General features: G+C 54.5%; 1 protein-coding gene across 1 annotated transcript; it reads right to left on the bottom strand.

Moving 5' to 3' along the window:
- Window positions 1–6,231: 6,231 nt before the first annotated feature.
- LOC105063671 (chymosin) lies at window positions 6,232–17,616 on the bottom strand. The gene is made up of 9 exons (XM_010948280.3): window positions 17,459–17,616; window positions 14,978–15,128; window positions 13,955–14,072; window positions 13,077–13,195; window positions 10,775–10,974; window positions 9,137–9,250; window positions 7,912–8,056; window positions 7,229–7,327; window positions 6,232–6,501 (listed from the first exon to the last, which is right to left on the bottom strand). Exons 1-9 carry the CDS (start codon window positions 17,518–17,520, stop codon window positions 6,364–6,366), a joined length of 1,146 nt encoding a protein of 381 aa, XP_010946582.3. The 5' UTR covers window positions 17,521–17,616; the 3' UTR covers window positions 6,232–6,363.
- Window positions 17,617–18,560: the final 944 nt, after the last annotated feature.

The following is an 18,560-nucleotide window of genomic DNA, read 5'->3' as shown; positions in this document are numbered from 1 at the left end:
CCCTAAGGAGGAGGGTGGGAACTAGTTTCCAGGGCTGGATGGGGAAGGACAGCTGAGTAGCTGGGCGGTGTGGGTCGGACAGACACAGTTGGGGATGGGGGGTAGCACATCCCTCCCATGATACCGCTTGTTATGGACTGAACTATGTCCCTCCAATATCCATATGCTGAATCCCTACCCCTCGTTGGGACTGCATTTGGAGACAGGGCCTTTAAAGAAGAAGTGAAGGTAAAATGAGGTCATAAAGTGGGACCCTAATCCAATCTGACTGGTGTCCTTATAAGAAGAGGAAGAGACACCCAGGGGTGTGCAGGCACAGAGGAATGGCCATGTGAGGACACAGCGAGAAGTGGCCATCTCATATGCAAGCCAAGAACAGAGGACCCAGGAGAAGCCCACCCTGCTAACACCTTGATCTTGGACCTCAGCCTCCAGAGTCATGAGAAATAAATGTCTGTTGTTTAAACCACCCAGTCTGGGGTATTTTGTGATGGCAGCCCTACCAGATTAAGACAGCTCTCGAGGTGAAGAAGATACGGAGGTCCGAGTGGTCAGAGGAGAGAAAGAGGTCTGGGAAACATATGCACAAGCGCCCCATGAACTTTGCCAGGGAGCACCCTATGGGTTGCAGAAAGCCCTTCCTCTCCCTCTTGGGTCTGAATAAATCCCTGGAATCCAGTCCAAATCCACAGCAGTGACTCGAATATCCACATGGCACCTTCTGCACCATCCTGTCAATCAATCTCTCAGGCCAAAGATAATGATTCCTGAAGTTTCTCAGATCCCAACTTCTCTCCCTAAGTGGCCTGTGTCTGGGACTCCCTGGAAATGTGTGGCCTTAGGAAAGTGCTTGGAGATTCTCATCCAAACTTACCAAGGCCACAGCGCAGGCACTGGAGCTCTGGCTTCCGCATTCCTTTAGCTTGGAGCCGCCTGCTTCATTGTCTTAGGACCTGAGGCTGAGGGACTGGGTGACTCGGGGAGTCCCTGGGGCACAAGCCTGGGCATCTGGACAGCCAGTCTGCCCACAGTCCACTCCACTGTTTCTGAATGACTCTCTTGATGAGAAATGCCCCCCAGGGATCTGCTATGGAGACCTTGGTTGAGATGTGGTGCTCCCAGGGGAGATCCTGGCTTACAGGATTTCTCAGGCCACAGTTCAAGGCTACAGGAGGTGTGGCTGCCTCCACCCAGGAGGCTCCTTGATGCCTCTCCCAGGCCCTAAAAATAAAGCTCCAAGGACACCGCTCTTCTGGTCTCGATGCTAGACGGAGCCCTGGGAAAGAAAGGGAGTCTCAGGTTTCGTGGTCCAGGCCAGAGGGGCGGGCAAGGACGCAAGTGGGGGGGAGGGGTTCAGCACCTCAGGTGGAGCTTTACTGTCACCCAGAGAAAGAGGTGAAGGCCATGAGCAGTCTCCAAAAAGGAAGCACAATTCCACCAGCCAGAACAGGGAGACAACTCTGGTCCGCATCTTCCCAGGCCCAGCCCAACTCCAGGGAGTGTGTCTCATGCAGCAGGTCCTGGCAGCTCGCCAAGCTCCCTGGCGCTGGAACTCCTTGGGGTGGAGGTCTGTTCTGCTGACCTGGAAGGCCTAACGCTGCCCCCAGGCCCCTCAGACACACACAGCAGCACATCCTCACCTGGCCAGCTCTAGCAGGCACTGTGAATTCTATTGTTTGGTTGGCCTGGGTTGGGAAGGAGGAACGTTGCAGGATATAAACGGTGTACAAAGCTGTCATTTGTGATTGGGTCACTAGAGGGCGCTCCAGGACAAGCGGTGAGTCCCCACGGCAGCGGATTGTTTGGAGTTTATTCATTCAACATACATCTAATGAACAATTACTCTGTGTCAAAGACTAAGCGCTATGACGGATACAAAAAGGTTGAGATGTGACTCCTGCCCTCAAAGACAGGGTCATCTCATTAGAAACATAAGAGGCACAAGCAAAAAAAAAAAAAAAGGATTCATATTTATCCACTAGTAACTGCTATTTGTCGAGAGCTAATTAAACACACACTATGGTTTCTACCTATGGTGCTTGTCTCTCCCTCATATCCACGTACCTGTCTGCCTCTTTCATGTCTTTGCTCAGAGGGCACCCTCTCACGGAGCCCACGCTCCGCACAGCGTGTTCCCACAGCACTCCATCATCTCACCCTGCTCCACTTCCTCCCGGGGCACTTGAAACTGTCCAACATGCTGCACAGTTCACACACTTCTTGTCTCCACTGTCTATGTCACCGACAGAGCTCCCCAGAGGTGGAGTTCTGTGTGCTGTGTTCACTGAGGGACACACACAGTAGGGCCTCAAAACATTTTTTAAAAAACAAGACAGGTGACAATTCTAATTAGCCTCAAGTAAACAGAGTGGCCAGGGGTCAGCTAGCGAGTACTCCTGTGGTTTGGAGGGTTTGGGTGAAATGGGCCTCATGTACAGTGAGGGGTTCTCAGAAGAGGAGGCATTTAAGCTGGTCTTGAAGAAGGAAGAGAAGTTCACAGGTCAGAGAAAGTGGAAAAAGACATCAGGCAAAGGGAACAGCATGAGCAAAGGCCCAGAGGCCAGCTCTGCAGGGTGGTAGGTGTGGCCACAGCTTAAGGACAAACCAGATGCTTCTTCTAGCTGCCCCCAGCCCCAGCCAGGGCTACTGGGAGTGTCCAGGCCATGTTCATCGGCCTGCCCTGGGCTTTCCCTCGCCCTACCCTCCCACTGCCAGCTTCCTGCTCTTGGTGTGCGTGTGTGTTTCATTTGCATGTCTTGCTGTCGAGGGATCCCTGACATGGGCAACCTCCATCACTCCCACTGCAGAGCTATTCTCCCTTCTGCTGCTGCTGCAAGCAAGAAACAAGCTGCACAGCTCAGAAAACAATCCATCATTTTGTCATAACATTTCCATTTCAAAGACTTCCTTTCCAAGCTTCTCTCTGGCCAAAACTTCCTCTCATTAGCATGAAGAGGAGTGGCAGGAAAATGAGTGACAAGGAAGGGAGAGGAACTGGAAGAGGGCTCGTGGCCTGAGGCCCCTGCCTGTGTGTACTCAGGGGCAGGGCAGGGACCGGTAGGACACCGAGACACTTTGTGTGTGTGTGTGCGCCCACGTGCATCCTCATGTCTTTGTGAGCTCATGTTCTCAGCACTTGGGGATTCATGCTGCTGGGTCAGAGATCTGCTCGCTCATATCACAAGGCATAGGCCCCCCTCGGGCGATTGCACACCGCCGTGCTGTGCCAGGAAGTCTGCTGGACACTGAGGATTCAGAGGAAAGAGGCTGTGCGGTTGTCAGGGACCAACAAGTAAATGAGTAACGAAGACAGGATGAAAGCTGTTGTAAAGACCCCTGCCGAGCAATGAGGAAGCTGGAAGGCTGAAGTCTGGTGCTCTGGGGGTGTCACCTCAGAGGACACTGAAAACTGGTCTTGAAGCCTGAGAAGCAGTTCACAGATCAGAGAGAGCAGCACGAGCAGAGGCCCAGAGGCCAGCCCTGCAGGCGGCAGGTGTGGCCAAATCATCAGACGGCAGCAGTTGCATGGAGGGTGGACGGGAATGGCCCCGAGACTTCTCAGCCGCCCCTCCCAGCCCTGGTTCTCGTCAGCAGGCAGTGCTGGTGGGGGACCCGGTAGTGAGTCAGCCCTCCCTGCAGGGACCTCCCAGCATCACAGCTCCTCACTGGCCTCCAGACTGGCCCTCTTCAGAAGCAAGTGGCAGATGTGCCCCTTCCAAGGCCCTTCATCACCCCTGACTCCAGGGCCTGGGCCTGCTGCAGAGCCCAGCATAGGCCCCTCAGCAGAAATGTAAAACCCTGGAGGCAGCGTGGGCCCCTTCTCTCCCCTTCAGCATCCTCCTAACATGCCCCGAGCTATCCCTTCCCCAGGGGCAGCCAAGGACTGGGAGTGTCCCAGGCTTACGGTGGAAGGGAGAAGATACAGAGTGGGTCCGAGCGTGCGTGCGGTAGGGGTGGTTTCAAAGATGGAGAGGAAAGAGGAGACTTACTCGTGAGGATGAGTGGGTCAGTCATTCATTCACTCGTTCATTCAACAATACCTGATGGGGACATTCCATGAGTCAGGCACCCAAGATATCAAACTGAGAGGTGCACAGTGTCTGTCCTCGGGGAACCCACAGTCCATGAAGGGGACAGACAAGAAAATTAAAATACCAAGCATACACGAAGGGGAGTGCTGGGCCCAGCGGGGGCCCCAGGAGGGCACCAAAGCCAGCCTGGCCAGGAGCACCCTAAAGAGGTCTGGACCGAGGTGAGGTTTGAAGGACAATTAAAGGTGGGCCACAGGAGTTGCAGTGTGGAGAACATTCCAAGCAGAGCCTTTCCTGCAGCCAGGAGAAATCCCAGGAGCAGACTCCGAGGCTGTTGTGGCCCACTGGGCCTCCTGGGAAAGGTGCCAGATGGGCAGGGGTGCAGGGATGACCATTTGTGAAAAATTTTATGAAAGTCATCATCTAAATATACTTTCTACATTATCTCCAACTGAGGTTTGGATGTTTAAAATACAATTTGTTAAGTGTAAACCATTGAAATGTAACATAATTTTCATGAGCCTGTTCAGCTTTTTTTTTTAATCCACTAAGAAGCCTAAAAATAATAAAAGTGGCCCAGTTCTGTCTCATTCCTGGCTAACAGGCAGCACTGGTCTTAGGTAAGAAAGGTGAGGCTTGGAGAAGCCACCCTATGCCAGAACTTAACTCCTTGGCACCATGCTTGCCTCTCCACCCCATAAGGCTTAAACACCAAGGTTGTGCTCCGTCCTTGAAGTCCTGGGACATTCTCCTGTCTCCTCCACCGCAACCCACCCCAGGCCCCTCAGCTCCCCGAGGACTGCTGCCAGAGCCTTCCCTCCTCCACATCATCCCCCACTGCACAGCCCTGCTCCTTCCCACCCTGAAACCCCTGGTTCCCTCCGTTGCCCGAGCTGGCTGCTCAGCCACAGACCCAGAAAGCTACTGCCACAGCATTTCCACTGCCCTAGGTCCCTCATCTTATTTGTCCTTGCCTACAGCTGGGAGAGACCCCAGGAGGTGCCCCCAGAGGGGTCCATCAGCAGAATTCCATCCTCAGCTCCTGCTGGGGGCCCTGTTCCCCTCTTCGTAAAGGACAGTCTCCTTGTGAACTGTCACAGCCACACCGGTAGGTGTGACTCAGCTGCCCCTCAGCTGTTTGTAGGGCACGTGTGGTCAGGATAAGGTGGGGACAGGGACGAGATAGTAATGTGGCCCTTGCCCCCTTTCCAAAACCTTCTGAGAGTTCAGCTACTATAAAGATGTGACCTAAAGCCCAGTCACTGGACTGGGAGCAAGGCTGGCTATGACTAAGAAAAGTAAAGCCTGATCAATTGCACTGCCCCCATTAGGGAACAGACTGTCAAAAGAAGGGGTGCAGAGAGGAAAGATGGAGGGTCAGGGAACAAACGTGCCGAGCGCCCAGCCGAGCACTGCCTAGGGAGCCTGCCAAGGGACCGAGCACTGAGATCTCCCCAAGAATCTGGTGTGCCTGCTCCCACAGTGCCTCAAAGTAGCATGACTGAGAAAAGCCTCTTACATGGGCCTGATGCTCTTGTTCTGACCCCCTGCTATATGTATTTCCCATGTGGCCTCCCCTGGAGGGGCTTCAGGGACCTGTGAGCTTGAGTGGTCCCTCCGCTGACAGCTGCGGTCCTTGCCGAGATTTGACCCGCCCACCTCTGTGAGCCACTGGATGTGGGTCTGCCCTGGCGATGTAGCCACTCTCCAGGCTTGGGCAAGTCAGGTTTGGAGCCTCTAAAACCAAGGATGGGACTCTGGACTGTGGTTCTCCCCCAAAGTAATGGCAACCTCCAGACTCTTAGACCCTCCCAGATGCCAAATGCCTATTCCACTAACTGTCTTCTGCAAGTGGCAGCCAGACCCTTCTCTTAGTAGACCCAGAGCCGTCTTCTCCCTGGGCTAGTGTTCTGTACTCGGCCCCATCCCAAGTCCTTGCTCCCAGGTTCAAGTTTCAACCTGCTATATGTGCTCTTTCCCCAGAAAGATGCAGAGAGAACAAAAAGGCAAGACATGTCTTGCTTTTAAAAACCTGACCTGAACTTGAAATGGCCGATTCCCTTGTGAAAGTCTCCACCCTTCAACGCTGTCCCCAACCCTCCTCTACCCATGTGGCCCCAGCTGACCTGGACATGCCATGTAACATTCCACTCCCACCCCACAAGAGAGGTGCAGGGGTTCAGCCCCAAAGAAAGCCAGGTTTTGCAGAGACATAGTATTTATTGAGAACCATCCACCTGAAAACCTCATCTCTGTGTGTCTGTGTGTGCGTGCACGCACGTGTGTGTGTGCGCGTGTTTGGGGACAGCGAGATGCTTGGTCAGCGGTGCAATCAGATGGCCTTGGCCAACCCCACGCGATTGTTGGCCCTGTCAAAGACACTGTAATACTCCCGGATGAAGACATCCCCCAGGATCCACAGCTCGGAATTGTTGTCACCTTGAAAGCCACTGGTGCAGAAACCCTGGTCCTGGAAAAGGTGACATCAAACTGGTCCCAACCCCAGTTGCTGTGCCTGACCCTACCCCACCCCCCAGTCACTCTTGCATCTATTATTTCCTTTCATCCTTGAAATCACCTTCCGATGTAAGCAAACAAGTATCAGATTCATCTCCTTAACAGATGAAGTTGATATTCAAAATGAAGTGACTGATGCCAAGGTCACCTGGCGGGCCCCCTCCCCTGCTCCCCCTCTCAGGTCCTCCCCAGCCCCTCACCCTCCTGCTCTCAGCACCTACGGCCTGGATGACCATCTAGAGCAGGCCTGGGGGCTCGAGGCCTTGCCTGTTGGAGATGCTCAAAATTAGGTCAAAGCTGAGGCCAGCAGGGTCAGTGGGGATGAGGGTTGGGTCCCCACAAAGCCCAGGCCATAGAAAAAAATCCCTGACAAAGCCCCGGGTCCCAGGGCTTAGAAGCTAGAGCTGTGGCTGGAGGTTCCTACTGGCGGCCGTGGCCCGCCCACCGCACCCTCCCTCCGTGACAGCTGTCCTTTCTGTCTGCCCCATTTCTCCCAGGATGAGGCTGTAGCAGCCACAGATGAGGCCCAGGAATGACAGGCCTCACTCGAAGGTCCAGTCTGTCTAAAGTTACAGCCTGCTTTCTCCATCTTGGCCCTGCCACTCATCACCAACGCGCTGACCTGCCAGGAGGGAGGAGGGGTGCGGGTGAGCCCGGCCTTCCTGCCCAGAGGCTCCTACCTTGCTTGTGTAGGCGGAGGGGGACAGTGGGTAGTCTCTGCCATTGATCTCGAAGACCACGGTGGGCATGCTCCTCAGGCTCCCACAGTTGACGTCAAACTGAAGACCAGAGGGAAGTCCTCTTAGAAGGGCCATGGGTGTGATCTGACCCGCGGGAGGCAGAGGAAGTCCCAGGTGGGCCCTCTTCCTCTGCGCTGGAACCACACCATGGGGAGGGGCCCGCCCCTCAGGGGATCCTAGGGAGGCCCTTAGACCTCAAAGGAGTCATGCTGAGGAGGACCAGCTGTCATCCAGCCCAGGGACAGAGCCCAGTGGGGTTTGTCTTGGAGTTTCCCCTCCAGGCCAAGCCAGAGCCCCCAAGGACACTGGAAGCACCTAGCTGTCAGGGAGGAAGAGGGGAGGCCCATGGATGGACAGGGGACAAGAAGGCACAGCAAAACTCAGCAAGTCAGGGATGTATGACCCTCCCAGGGGACAAGAGGTCAGACTGCGGCCGGCCGCCGCAGGAGACGTGGGAGCTCCAACAGCCACGGGGGGCCAAAGCTAGAAGAGCTAGACCATTGTGAAGGCCTCCCAAGAAATCCCAGCCCCTGCTGGGGAATGCGCTCCCTCACCATTTCCCTTTGTCATTTCTTCCACGTGCAAAGGGGTTCCCTCTTCAGGGGGTCAGGGTCTGGCCTCACCTCACCATACCGGTTCTCTGTGGCTCCAATAGCCATCTGAATTTTGAGGATGTCGCTGCTGGGCCCGAACAGCACGGAGGTACCCGTGTCCAGGATGGCCTGACAGCCACCAACACAGGCCACCGCCACCCCGTTGATGGTGACACTGCAGAGGGGAAACAGGACGGCCTCACAGCATATCCAGCACGCGGCCCTTCCTCGCTGGGTCCCTCCCAGCCTCCCCGCCAGGATCCTTGGCAGGAAGGAAGCCCAGCCACCTCAGAGCCTTTCCTTTGGCTCCTTCCTGGAGCCCCCATAAGTTCCTGAGCCCAGAGAAAAGGCCTGAAACCATTTCCTCCCAACTCAGTGCCTAAATAGAGGCCGTGCCACCTTTCATGGGACAGAAACTCCAATGAAACCACAAAGTCACACGCATTAGGGGTGGAATGAGTACTGTGCTAGTTGCCCAGGGATCTGGTTTCAAGTTTTCTCCTGCCGTTTACTTGCTGCAAGTTTCCCAATCTTCCGGTTCTCAGGGTTCTCATCTACCAAATGGGTACATTACCCACCCCTTCCTTGACTTCCTTAAGTGATGGTTCAGACTTGATGTTAGTAAATTACAAAATGAGGATAATCATGGCCCCGCCCTCATAGGGCTTTAGTGAGGAGTGAACGAGGCAGTCACGTCCTCACTCGGCACAAGGCCTGGCAGGTAGTACTGCTGGATAAGCACAGCTAGTCTTTTTTATTATTATTATTATTATTATTATTATTATTGAAATATACTGATCATACTAAGTGATGTAAGTCAGAGAAAGACAAATTTCACATGATATCCCTTATATGTGGAATCTAAACAAATAAAAACAAGACAAATGAACTTACAAAACAGAAAGAGACCTACAGACACAGAAAACAAACTTACAGTTAACAAAGAAGAAAGGAGAGGGGATAAATTACGAGTTTGGGATTAGCAAATGCACACTACTATCTATAAAACAGATAAACAACAAGGTCTCACGGTAAGTACAGGGAACTATATTCAATATCTTGTAAGCATAGCTAATCTCATTAGTAGAGTGTCAGTGAATGTTCAGCATTCTCACTGACAAAGGTCATTGGCCTTGGAGTGTCTAATTCAGACTCAGATGTGATGATCTTACAAGCTGCCAGGCTGACACCTGGGCCCACACGTCCCCACACCTGAGTCAGCCTCTGGCAAAGCCCATGGTCGCTGCTCACCCACCTGTCCACGGTGAACTGCCAGTACTGCTGCACGGTCACGGGCACCCAGTGCAGGGAGCCGGTGTAGTAGGAGGGGTCAATGGCCCCCAGTGTAAGCATGCTCCCCTGGCCGTTCCTGAAACCAAGGAAAGGCATGTTGTGGGACTCTGACACCCCAGCTCGTGAGGAGGTCCCCCAGCCCCAACCAGAGGGCTGATGCGATTCAGACCCTGCCCCGCTGTCCTCTGCATACCCAACCCCCACCCCCACCCCCAAAGGCTTCAGCTGAGTTCTCCCAGGCTTTTCTGTCTCATCAGCTGCGGCATCCTTTCTCTCTGCAGCCCACACTCTCAAGCCGGCAGGCTGAGGCATGGCCATTACTGGGTGAAGGGAGGTCAGGAAGTCACCCACCACGTGGGTCACAGGACTGCCAGGCCACCCTTGGGTGTTCCCAGCTGTTCCACTGTGCCCCTACCCGCCCCCCGCCACCTGAGGCTTTCTGCCCCAAGCCCTTTGGCTGAGCGTGGGATAGGGGGTCTTTAACAAGGTCCCACTTGCTCTGGATTAAAACTGCCACCCCAGCCCAAACCCCCTCTGTTCTTTCTGGGGCTCTGTCTCATGGCCAGGAAGCATCGGCGCTCTGTGGGTTACCTGCTTCCCACTCTGTGGCTCTTATTCCTAGACCCCATCAAGCTCTGTCCCATCTCCAGGCTCTGGCACGTGCCACCCCCCTCGCCTAAAATGCGCCATCCCTCACCTGGATAGCTCCCACTCAGGGCTCAGCGAAGCTTCCCCTGGCCACCCTCCACACACAGATCTAATCAGACTGGGCTTCCCCTTACCATCAAGCCTTCAGTACACCCAGATCTCCCCTGCAGTGAGTGTCCTCATCACAGTGGTCATCGTAATTGAGTGTGTAATTGCGTGCTGTCGGTTTCCCCTGCTAAGAGGTTAACTCCCACTTTGTCTTGTTTGCTGATGTATCCCCATCTCCTGGCACAGCCCCTGCCCATAAATGTCTATTGAATGAATGAATGAATGAACGAATGAATGAATTCATACATGCACCTATCTGCCCCTTGCCTGGGTTCCCCAGCTCCTTCTCCTGGGTGTGGCTCCTCTCCCAGCTTCCTGCCACCCGCCCCTCTGTGCGGCTGAGCTGTACCATCACGTGAGTAGAGTAGGGAATGCCAGACTGGGAGTCCGGAGCCCTGGGCTCCAGACATGGCTCATCCACCAGTTCCCAGGGAGACTGTCCCTCTCAGGCCTCAGTTTCCTGCATAGTGAAAGGAGAAGTTTGGGCTCCTATAGAGCCTGCTCTAACAGTCTGTGACTCTCAATAACTTCAATAAATGATTACTGAGTCCTGCGAGTTTGGATAAAAGACATTAAAAGCCCCTATGTAGAGATGGGGTCAGACTTCTTTTTTAAATGCCACAAATGAAAGTCAAATTCTGGCCCAGTAGACTCTGTCTGCATCAATCAATGACTGTGCTGGGCATCTGTGGACAAGAGGTTGAATGTGCCTAGCAACAAGGAGCAGTTTGCTTGGATGCTGGTAACGACCCTTGAGTTGCAGTGTCCCCAAGGGGTGGACACTCCTCAGCCGACACCCCTGCCAGGCCGAGGAAGTCTGGTCCAGGCTGGGGGCAGCTCCTACCTGTCCATGTAAACCGAGAACAGGTCTCGGGCCACCAGGTGTCTGTCCATCATATTGTCAAACACGGGCACCGAGTACTCGGAGGCAAGCGAGGGGTAGGCCAGCCCCAGGATCCCGTCAAACTCGGAGTAGGTGAAGACCTCGCCAGGTTGCTCGGTGCTCAGGCCCACAGTCTGGTTGGGGTCCACAATGTTGGAGACCTGCAAGAGAGGCAGAGTGACCTCCACCAGGGGGCCCTGTGGCCAGAGGCAGAAAGTCCCGGGTCAGGCTCTGCCGGCCCGCCCTCCCCACTACAGGCAGTGGAGTTAGGTGAGCTTAAGAGAGAAAAGCCATCTTTCCCAGCTCAGTGCTGCGGTTTTGAGGGAACTGCTCCGATGAGGCAGGGGAGTGGGGAAGGAGAGGCATGGGTGGGACTACAGACAGCAGTGCTCTTGGTGCAGAAGTTGGGGGTGAACCCAAAGAGGGAGCTGAAACGAAGGACGCTCCGAGGCCCTCTGCCGGCCTGCAGCCTTCCCATCGGGACTCTCCCAGGGAATAGCTGTGGGCGCAGCGCAATGGATGGAAGGAGCACGCATGCACTTTACATCCAAAGACCCCGCTGTACATCCCTGCTCTGCCATGTGCTGTGTGATCTTGGACAAACACCATTCTGAGCCTCAGTCCAACTTGTTAAATGGAATAGTAATGCCCGCATCTCAAGGCAGTGCATGTACTGAAGACTACTAACACTGAACTTTTATCAATCCCTTATAAATGTTCGGTCAGTGAACATTTATTGGCACTACGCCAAGAAGCACAAACTCCAAAGTACCCCATCAATCTGCCCACTTCTCTGGAAGCCTGATGCATCCACCAGGCTATTCTGAGCTACCACAGTGGCTCACCAGCCTCCAGCTTCCACTCCATCCCCTCATAACCCATCCTCCACACAGGCAGCAAATGGACGCCATCACTGTCACCCCTCGCTTCAACCTTCCAGAGGCTCCCGATGGCACTCAGGATGAGATCTCTGTCCCAGAGTCCCCTCATGCACCGATCCTGCTTCCCACACCTCCTGTCCCTGCTAGGGTCCCTTAGCTCACTCTGCTCCACCCACACTTATCTTCTTTCTCTTCCTTGTATGCCCCACTCATTCTCACTCTCATGTGAGACTGCTGGGGGGAGGGGTAGGGGCTGAACCCTGAGCCTCTCTCTCCCACCCCCTGCCCAAGGTAGGGGAGTGAAGGCAGTCAAATGCACCACAGTTCAGGCCCACAGCAAGGGCCACCTCCTCCAGGCAGATGCAGATTTTCCCCCTGAACCCAAAATAGCAGGAAAAAAAGCCAACAGCTCTAGGCAGCAAAGACGCAGGACACCCAGGCAGGGGAATCAGTCTTCCAGAAGCCTGTCTGCTGGGCCACATCAGCCAATGGCTCTGGTGCCGACTTTTGGGGAGGCCTGAGCTGTGTGGGCACCTGCCCAGGCAAGGGAAAAAGCTGAGGAGGGGGCCGTCAGCAGAAAAGGGCTGTGTCCTTTTGGGCTGGAAGCAAGAAAGACTTCAGCCAGACCCCAGGAAGAATTCAAAGAAGGTTGAGGTGATAAGTACCAAGAGATGCTGCTTGATTTTTAATCTTAGTTGGGGGATGAGGACGGAAAGAAAGATGCTAACACATATTGAGCAATTACTTTGTGTGGGTCACTGTGTTAAATACTTCAGAAGCCAACAAGGGACAAGAGCAAAGGCAGCCCTTGTCCAGAGGACACAGATGCTCTGACTTCAAAGAAGATGCTGCTCTATGACTTATAAAAAATGAGGTCAAGCTCAGAGAGTCAGAGATGGGGGTCTGACAGTCAGCTCCCACCATCACCAGCTGTGTAATCTGAGCCTCGGGTCCCTCCTGTGACCCTGGAGATAAGAGTACCTTCCTCAAAGCTCTGTAGAAAGAACTAAATTTAAAATGAGATCACACATGTGATGCTGAAGAACTCAGTGCTGGCCCAGGCTCAGGATTCTGGACTAACTATGGCCAAGACAAGTGAAAAAAGGGTTGGGAAGGTGGAAACTGGACCCAGAGAAAGCTCTCAGGTGAGGCTCTCGGGGCTGACATGGGAAGGACATCGGGGAGGAAGGGAGGGACAACTCACAGGTGCCGCTGGCTAAAATCCCTCTGAGTTCTTCCCCATGAGGCCACCCACAGAAGCAGGACCCAAACTGCCTCTGAGCACTGGCCGCGGCGCAGCCCAGCAGAGCTGGGGTGTCCGGGTGGGAGAGTGGCCGGTGGGGAAGGACAGGCTCGTGCCTGCTGGCCGAAGCCCTACTCACGGTGACGGTGTCGTAGCCCAGAAAGCCCTCCATGCTGCCCGTGCCGTAATGGATGGACAGGGGCTTGCCCAGGTTCCGGAAGGTGGACGACTTTCTCGGGTCAAAGCGGTGATGGTTTTCTGGAACACAGACCCAGGATTAGTGGGGCCAGTAGAATCTTCTCGCCACTCGACAGCACCAGTGGGGGCTAAATCCTCACCAGGCCTGGTAAGGATAGGCTCTAAATACTAACCATTCTCCCTACTGAAAAAATGCAGCCCCTTCTCTCTTGATCCCGCAGAGTTTAGTCAAAAAAAATTATTCTTTGCTGCTCAATCCACCTCTCTGACCCTCAGTGCTACCTTCGCAGCTTCCAAACAGAAGAAGGTAGAACGCCATGCCTGTGGCTTCCAGGGACCAGCTTCTACCAGCTTTGTGATCCCAGGCACGTCCCTTTGCTTTCCGAACCTTGGTTTCCTCATCTGGTAAATGGGGATTAAAAGAGCACCAACCTCCCAGGATTGTTGGAGAAATTAATTATTTACATATATTAAATGTTTACTCATTACCCCTCACTTGATTCTCCCAACATGCAGTGGCATGTCACAGCCCCATTTTATAGAAAGGAAAACTGAGGACCCAGCAGGGTAAGCAGTCTGCCTTAGCTCCTCATAGAGCACCCTAAAAAAACAAAAAACGAAAAATCAAAGTTCCCTCATTTCTAGCTGGTGCTTATACATTAGCCCTGTGATTTGCGCACCTTCTCAGTGTGGCCAGTTGGGAGGGTGGAGAGAGGACACGGGACTGCCTGGGCAAGCTCTCCAGCCACACCACGTTTCCTCCGGGCAGAGGGGCCCTGGGTCTAAGCACGGAGGGGTGAGGGGCAGGGGGTCACTCACTGCAGACATTGCTCTTGCAGTAGATAGAGGGCACCCACAGGTCAGAGGAGCCAGTGTCAAACACCACGGTGAACTCCTGGGGTGGGGTCCCGATGTAGATCTTCCCAAAGTACTGACTCTGAGGACAGACAGCACCAGGTCAGAATAGGGAGCATCGCTTAGGGGTGAGGGTCGATGCTCGGCGTGGAGCCTGTTCACTTTTGCCAGCCCCAGGCTTTCTGTTCACAGACCTGGGAGGTCGATGGGGAAGAGACGGAAGGAGGATCCCTGGGGAGGGTACTTCATGCCCAGTCCCCAGGCTGGGCTGCCACGCCAGCTGTACATAGCCTGCCCCTCGTACACGCCCTACAACCACGGCTGGGATCAGCCCCTGAAGCAGACTTTAGACTGAAACATAAACCCTGCCTGGTGGGGAGGCTGGACCACCCTGCCTGGGGCAGGGACAGAGAGGCGGGGCACCGCTGGGTACAGGCCCCAGATCCAAGCTGTCCCCGCCACACCTCCTTGCCAGCCCTCCCCGTGTGTCAGAACTAGGGCTGGGGCAGGGTGGGGATGACCTAGATAAGGAAACCAAGGCACTGAAGAGAAAACCGGTGAGTTGTTTACTGCCAAGAGTGACTGGAGAAAGGGACGGTCTCCAGAAAGGAAGAGGGCACAGGGGGAGCTCCTGCCACGTCCTGGCAGTGGCGGAATGGCCACCAGCTGCCCCTTTCCTGCAAAGCCCAGCCTGAGACATGGGTTCCCCAGGCCCGGAAAGGAGGGCATGATGTTGGACCTGGTAGCAGACCACGGGCCCCCAAGGGATGCTGTCTGTAGGAAGGTCGTCTGAGCTCAGACCCTTGAAGGCGGAATGATTGCCTTTGTAGGGTCTGCTGGCCCCTGGGAGCTACTGAGGGTGGGGTGACAGCCTCACACCCCATGGGGCTCCATGATTCCTGAAATAGGGAAAAAGGTGGTTGGGGCAGGGGGACATCCATTACACTGCATGGCAATCATTACTGGAAGGCTGGCAGAGCCACTCACATCCAGGTAGCTGGTCAGGGGTTCCCTGGCCACCTTCCCCAAGCTGGAGTACTTGCTGCTGACGGCATACTGTTGTCTCTGCAGAAAGTCCTCCAGGAGCCCACGCTCCTTCAGCGCTTTTCTCAGAGTCTTGCCTTTGTGCAGAGGGATCCTGAGGAGAGGGGAAGAATGAATGATGAGGTGGGCCTCTCCCCAGGGCTGCCCAGCCTCCAAGAAGTGCCCAGAGGCTCTGGCTTCCATAAGCCACTCCCTCATAATCCAGAGTAAAAATAAGATTCTATATCAGCTCCCAAATCAACTGGCCTTTACCAAGTGCGATGCATTCTGACATTTCCTGCTCCTTGCTCTTTTTTAATGTTGGTGGAGACTCAGTCGATGTATTTCATAACCTCCTAATGAATTTTGCAACGTCAAGGCTTGAAAGACCCTAAGGCCTGTGGACCTACTATGTGCTGGGCACTGTACGGGGCTCAGGAGACACAGTGGGGAAAAGGGTACAGTCTCACCCTCCCGGAGCACACTGTCTGGAGAGGAAAACAGTGTTCCCACACTCTGGAAAATGCTATAACAATGCTCCCACCCTTTGCCAACCCCTGTTCCCTGCTCTCTGGGCAGCCTAACGTGGGTAGAAATTCTTCAAAGAGTTTCAGCACAGAGCATGGTCCCCAGGGAGCTTCTGGTAGAGTTTAGATGTTGGATGATGAAAGCAGATCAGCGGGAAGAGAATCAAGAAGGAAAACAACAGATGCTGGTTCTGGACGGGTCTCTGGCACCTCAGTGGCTCCCCAAGGCCCTCTGAGCCTCAACTTCTTCTCTGCCAAGTGGATCATCTCTCCCTTTCCAGCCCTGCCTTGGACCAACCAAGAGGCTTAACCTCTCTGGCTCTTGGTTTCCTCTCCTATAGGTTGAAGGAAAGGAGCGATGATTCCCAGTGTCGCTCTAGCTCCAAGAACCGCACGGTCCTCCTCAGCAGGCCTGTTTTAAGGACAACTGGAGACTACAAGTGTGAAAGTGCTTGGAGAGTAATAAAATGGCTGCAGGTTTAAGACCCAGAAAGAAAATGGGTTTTCTCCTGTTGTTCACATCCCAGATGGCTCCCACAGGGAACAGCCTTGTAGGTGAATTACGGTTTCTCCTCTGGCGCCTCCTGCCCCCAGCCCTCATGGGTGACTTCGGCTGGGACTTGATTTATAAGTGAAAGGTTCTCGAGACATTTCTCAGCCTTTGTCTCTGGTGATAGAAAAGGACTTCAGCCCAAAAGGAAGGAGACTGGACTGAGCTCCTGGAAGCAAGCCCACTGCTGCCCTTTCCTGGGTCCCCATGTCCAGGTCCCCCCATGCTTTCCGCTTCCTCCAGCTGCAGTTCCTGATCGGCTCAGGATCCCTAGGCTGAGCGCCTGGTGACTCCCACAGCAGTGGCTGCAACTTTGCTGGGCTGTCCTGTCACAGTACAAGGCCCCAGAAAGCCCCTCTAAGGGGGAAGTAAGCACTGAAGGCAGTCCACCACCCCGCACTGGGGACCATGCTGAGCTTCCACACAGGCTCCAACTGTCACGGAAACCTCCACCCCACTCCTGCCTCCGGGCCCTGTGCTGAGGCCGCCAGACGCCTGGCACTTGGAAGAACTTCATTTTCAGGACCACCACAAGCAGCCCCCACCAGTGGTACTTGACCCCTTTTCAGGGATCCCACTTCTCAGTGGTGGATTCGAGTTTCCCTGGGCTTGGGGCTTGATGCAGCGCAAACCTGGGAACCAGAGGGGGTGTGATGTCGTGAAAAGTGCAGGCCCACCTGGGACCAAGTCTTAACCATGTGGCCTTGGGCAGCTCAGGGACCCTCCCTGAACACCAGTTTCCTCATTTGTAAAATGCAAATAATAATACATACCTAATCCCTGAGGATTTGTGACAGGACAGGTAAAGAACTAAGTAAGTGTCTGGCACCTAGCAGCAAGCAGCTCAATAAATACCAGTTATCATTTTTGGAGGAGAACCTGGGAACTTCACCCAAAAAAGGCCTGGGCACAACAGAGAACTTTATTTTGTCTAACAGATGCACACATGGCTCTTACGATGTGCCCGGCACCATTCAGAGCATTTTACAAATACTAACTGGTACACCCCTCATGACAGCCCTATGAGGTGGGTGCTTCTGTCTTCTAAGTTCACAAGCTTACGTTACGTTAGTGGTGGGCTGGGGATCAAAGCACAGGCGGTTTGACTCCAGAAGCCACGCCCTTTATCTGCCAGGCAGCCCATCTGACCCCCTGTTCTTGTTCACTGCACCCTAAAGAGTAGGGGCGCACTTAAGAGGGAAAAGTCCCAAAATACAAAGGCAAGACTGACCGGGAGCGGTTATCCTGGAAGCTGCTGCTTTTTCTCGAGGTCGCCCCAGAGGAAATGGTGACTGGAAGACCCGGGAGAGACCCATCCCGAGCGGATGCGTGCAAAGCCCGTCCCCTCCCCTGGGGCCTGACACCTACCTGGTGATCCCACTGGCCTGGGAGAGAGCGAGGGCTGCAAGTAGCACCACGAGGCACCGCATCCTGGACCTGGACCTGGTCACCGCTCCCACCAGTGCCCACTCCCACAGCCTTTATAGCGGGTGCGGGGCTCCCTCTGGCAGGAAGCCCAGTCTGCAGAGATAGCCCCTCATTTCAGGCCACTCCACAAACACATTACGATAGCACCCCACAATCCCTGCTCTGATAAGGGCCACAATTTCACCAGCCCGGGGAACTTCAAAGCTGAAGGGTACACATGCTTGGTCTTCAGGCCAGGAAATGTCACGCAAGCCTTCCTGACCTGATTTCCCCTTTCAAACAGGAATTCTTGAGTTAACACAGGTGGGGCCACCGCCAGAACCCTATCTCATGTCCCACCTTGTGGTCTGCAAAGAGGCCTGTTCCCAGTGGGCCCCTCTCCTGCCCCAGCTGCCTCCCCTCCCTGGGCCTGACTTCACAGGAGCCCCAGCTCGCCCTGGGGCACTCAGTCTACTCCCCAAGTGACTTCTGAGCCAAAGAGTGCTTGCCTGTTCGATCTGTCACCTCCATCTAAAAGAGACACAAGCCCCAGCCCCCTGCACTGCCAGGTCTGTGCAGCCCTTGGTTCCATGTTAGAAGGAAGGGGATGTAGTAAGAGCCAGACCCCGTGAACAGCTGGGGGGACTGGGGAAGGTGAACGCACCACACACCGAGGGCCGGGAAGGGCTTCTCCGCGGCGCATGTACAGGGGATTGTGATGAGTAGGGGGTCCCAGCGTCCAGGCCAGATCAGCCAGATGTGCCCTCAGGCCTGCAGCCTGAGAGCGAATTAGGGCAAAAAGGAAAACAAAGGCTTAGCCACAAAAGTGGAGATCACAGCCCAGCTGTGCAGGGGAGGTTAGAACAGGAAAATGAGGCTTAATTCAGGGTAAGGCAGGGGCTTTGGGATCACAAATATGAGAGACCATGGAGCCAACTGCCCTCATCCTGCAGGACAGACATCTGCGTAGTGAGGGGGCCTGCTGGTGGGGGGAGAGGAAGGTGTGGAACTGGAACAGAGAGAGCAGGCTGGGCAGCTGAAGAGGTGGGCATGTAGTGGGCCC

This window comes from Camelus bactrianus, chromosome 9 (assembly GCF_048773025.1).
Source record: "Camelus bactrianus isolate YW-2024 breed Bactrian camel chromosome 9, ASM4877302v1, whole genome shotgun sequence".
Taxonomy (NCBI): Eukaryota; Metazoa; Chordata; class Mammalia; order Artiodactyla; family Camelidae; genus Camelus; species Camelus bactrianus.
Note: the sequence above shows the minus strand (reverse complement) of the source record. Positions and strands in the feature narration are given on the sequence as shown.

What these genes read in the sequence shown, in the direction of transcription:
- LOC105063671 (XM_010948280.3), bottom strand. Translation starts at nt 17,520, where the DNA reads ATGCGGTGCCTCGTGGTGCTACTTGCAGCCCTCGCTCTCTCCCAGGCC. An exon ending in CCCTGACCAGCTACCTGGAT is followed by an intron (nt 14,073 to 14,977) that starts GTGAGTGGCTCT and finishes GTCTGTCCTCAG; the next exon opens with AGTCAGTACTTTGGGAAGAT. An exon ending in TGGCAGTTCACCGTGGACAG is followed by an intron (nt 8,057 to 9,136) that starts GTGGGTGAGCAG and finishes TCCCCTCTGCAG; the next exon opens with TGTCACCATCAACGGGGTGG.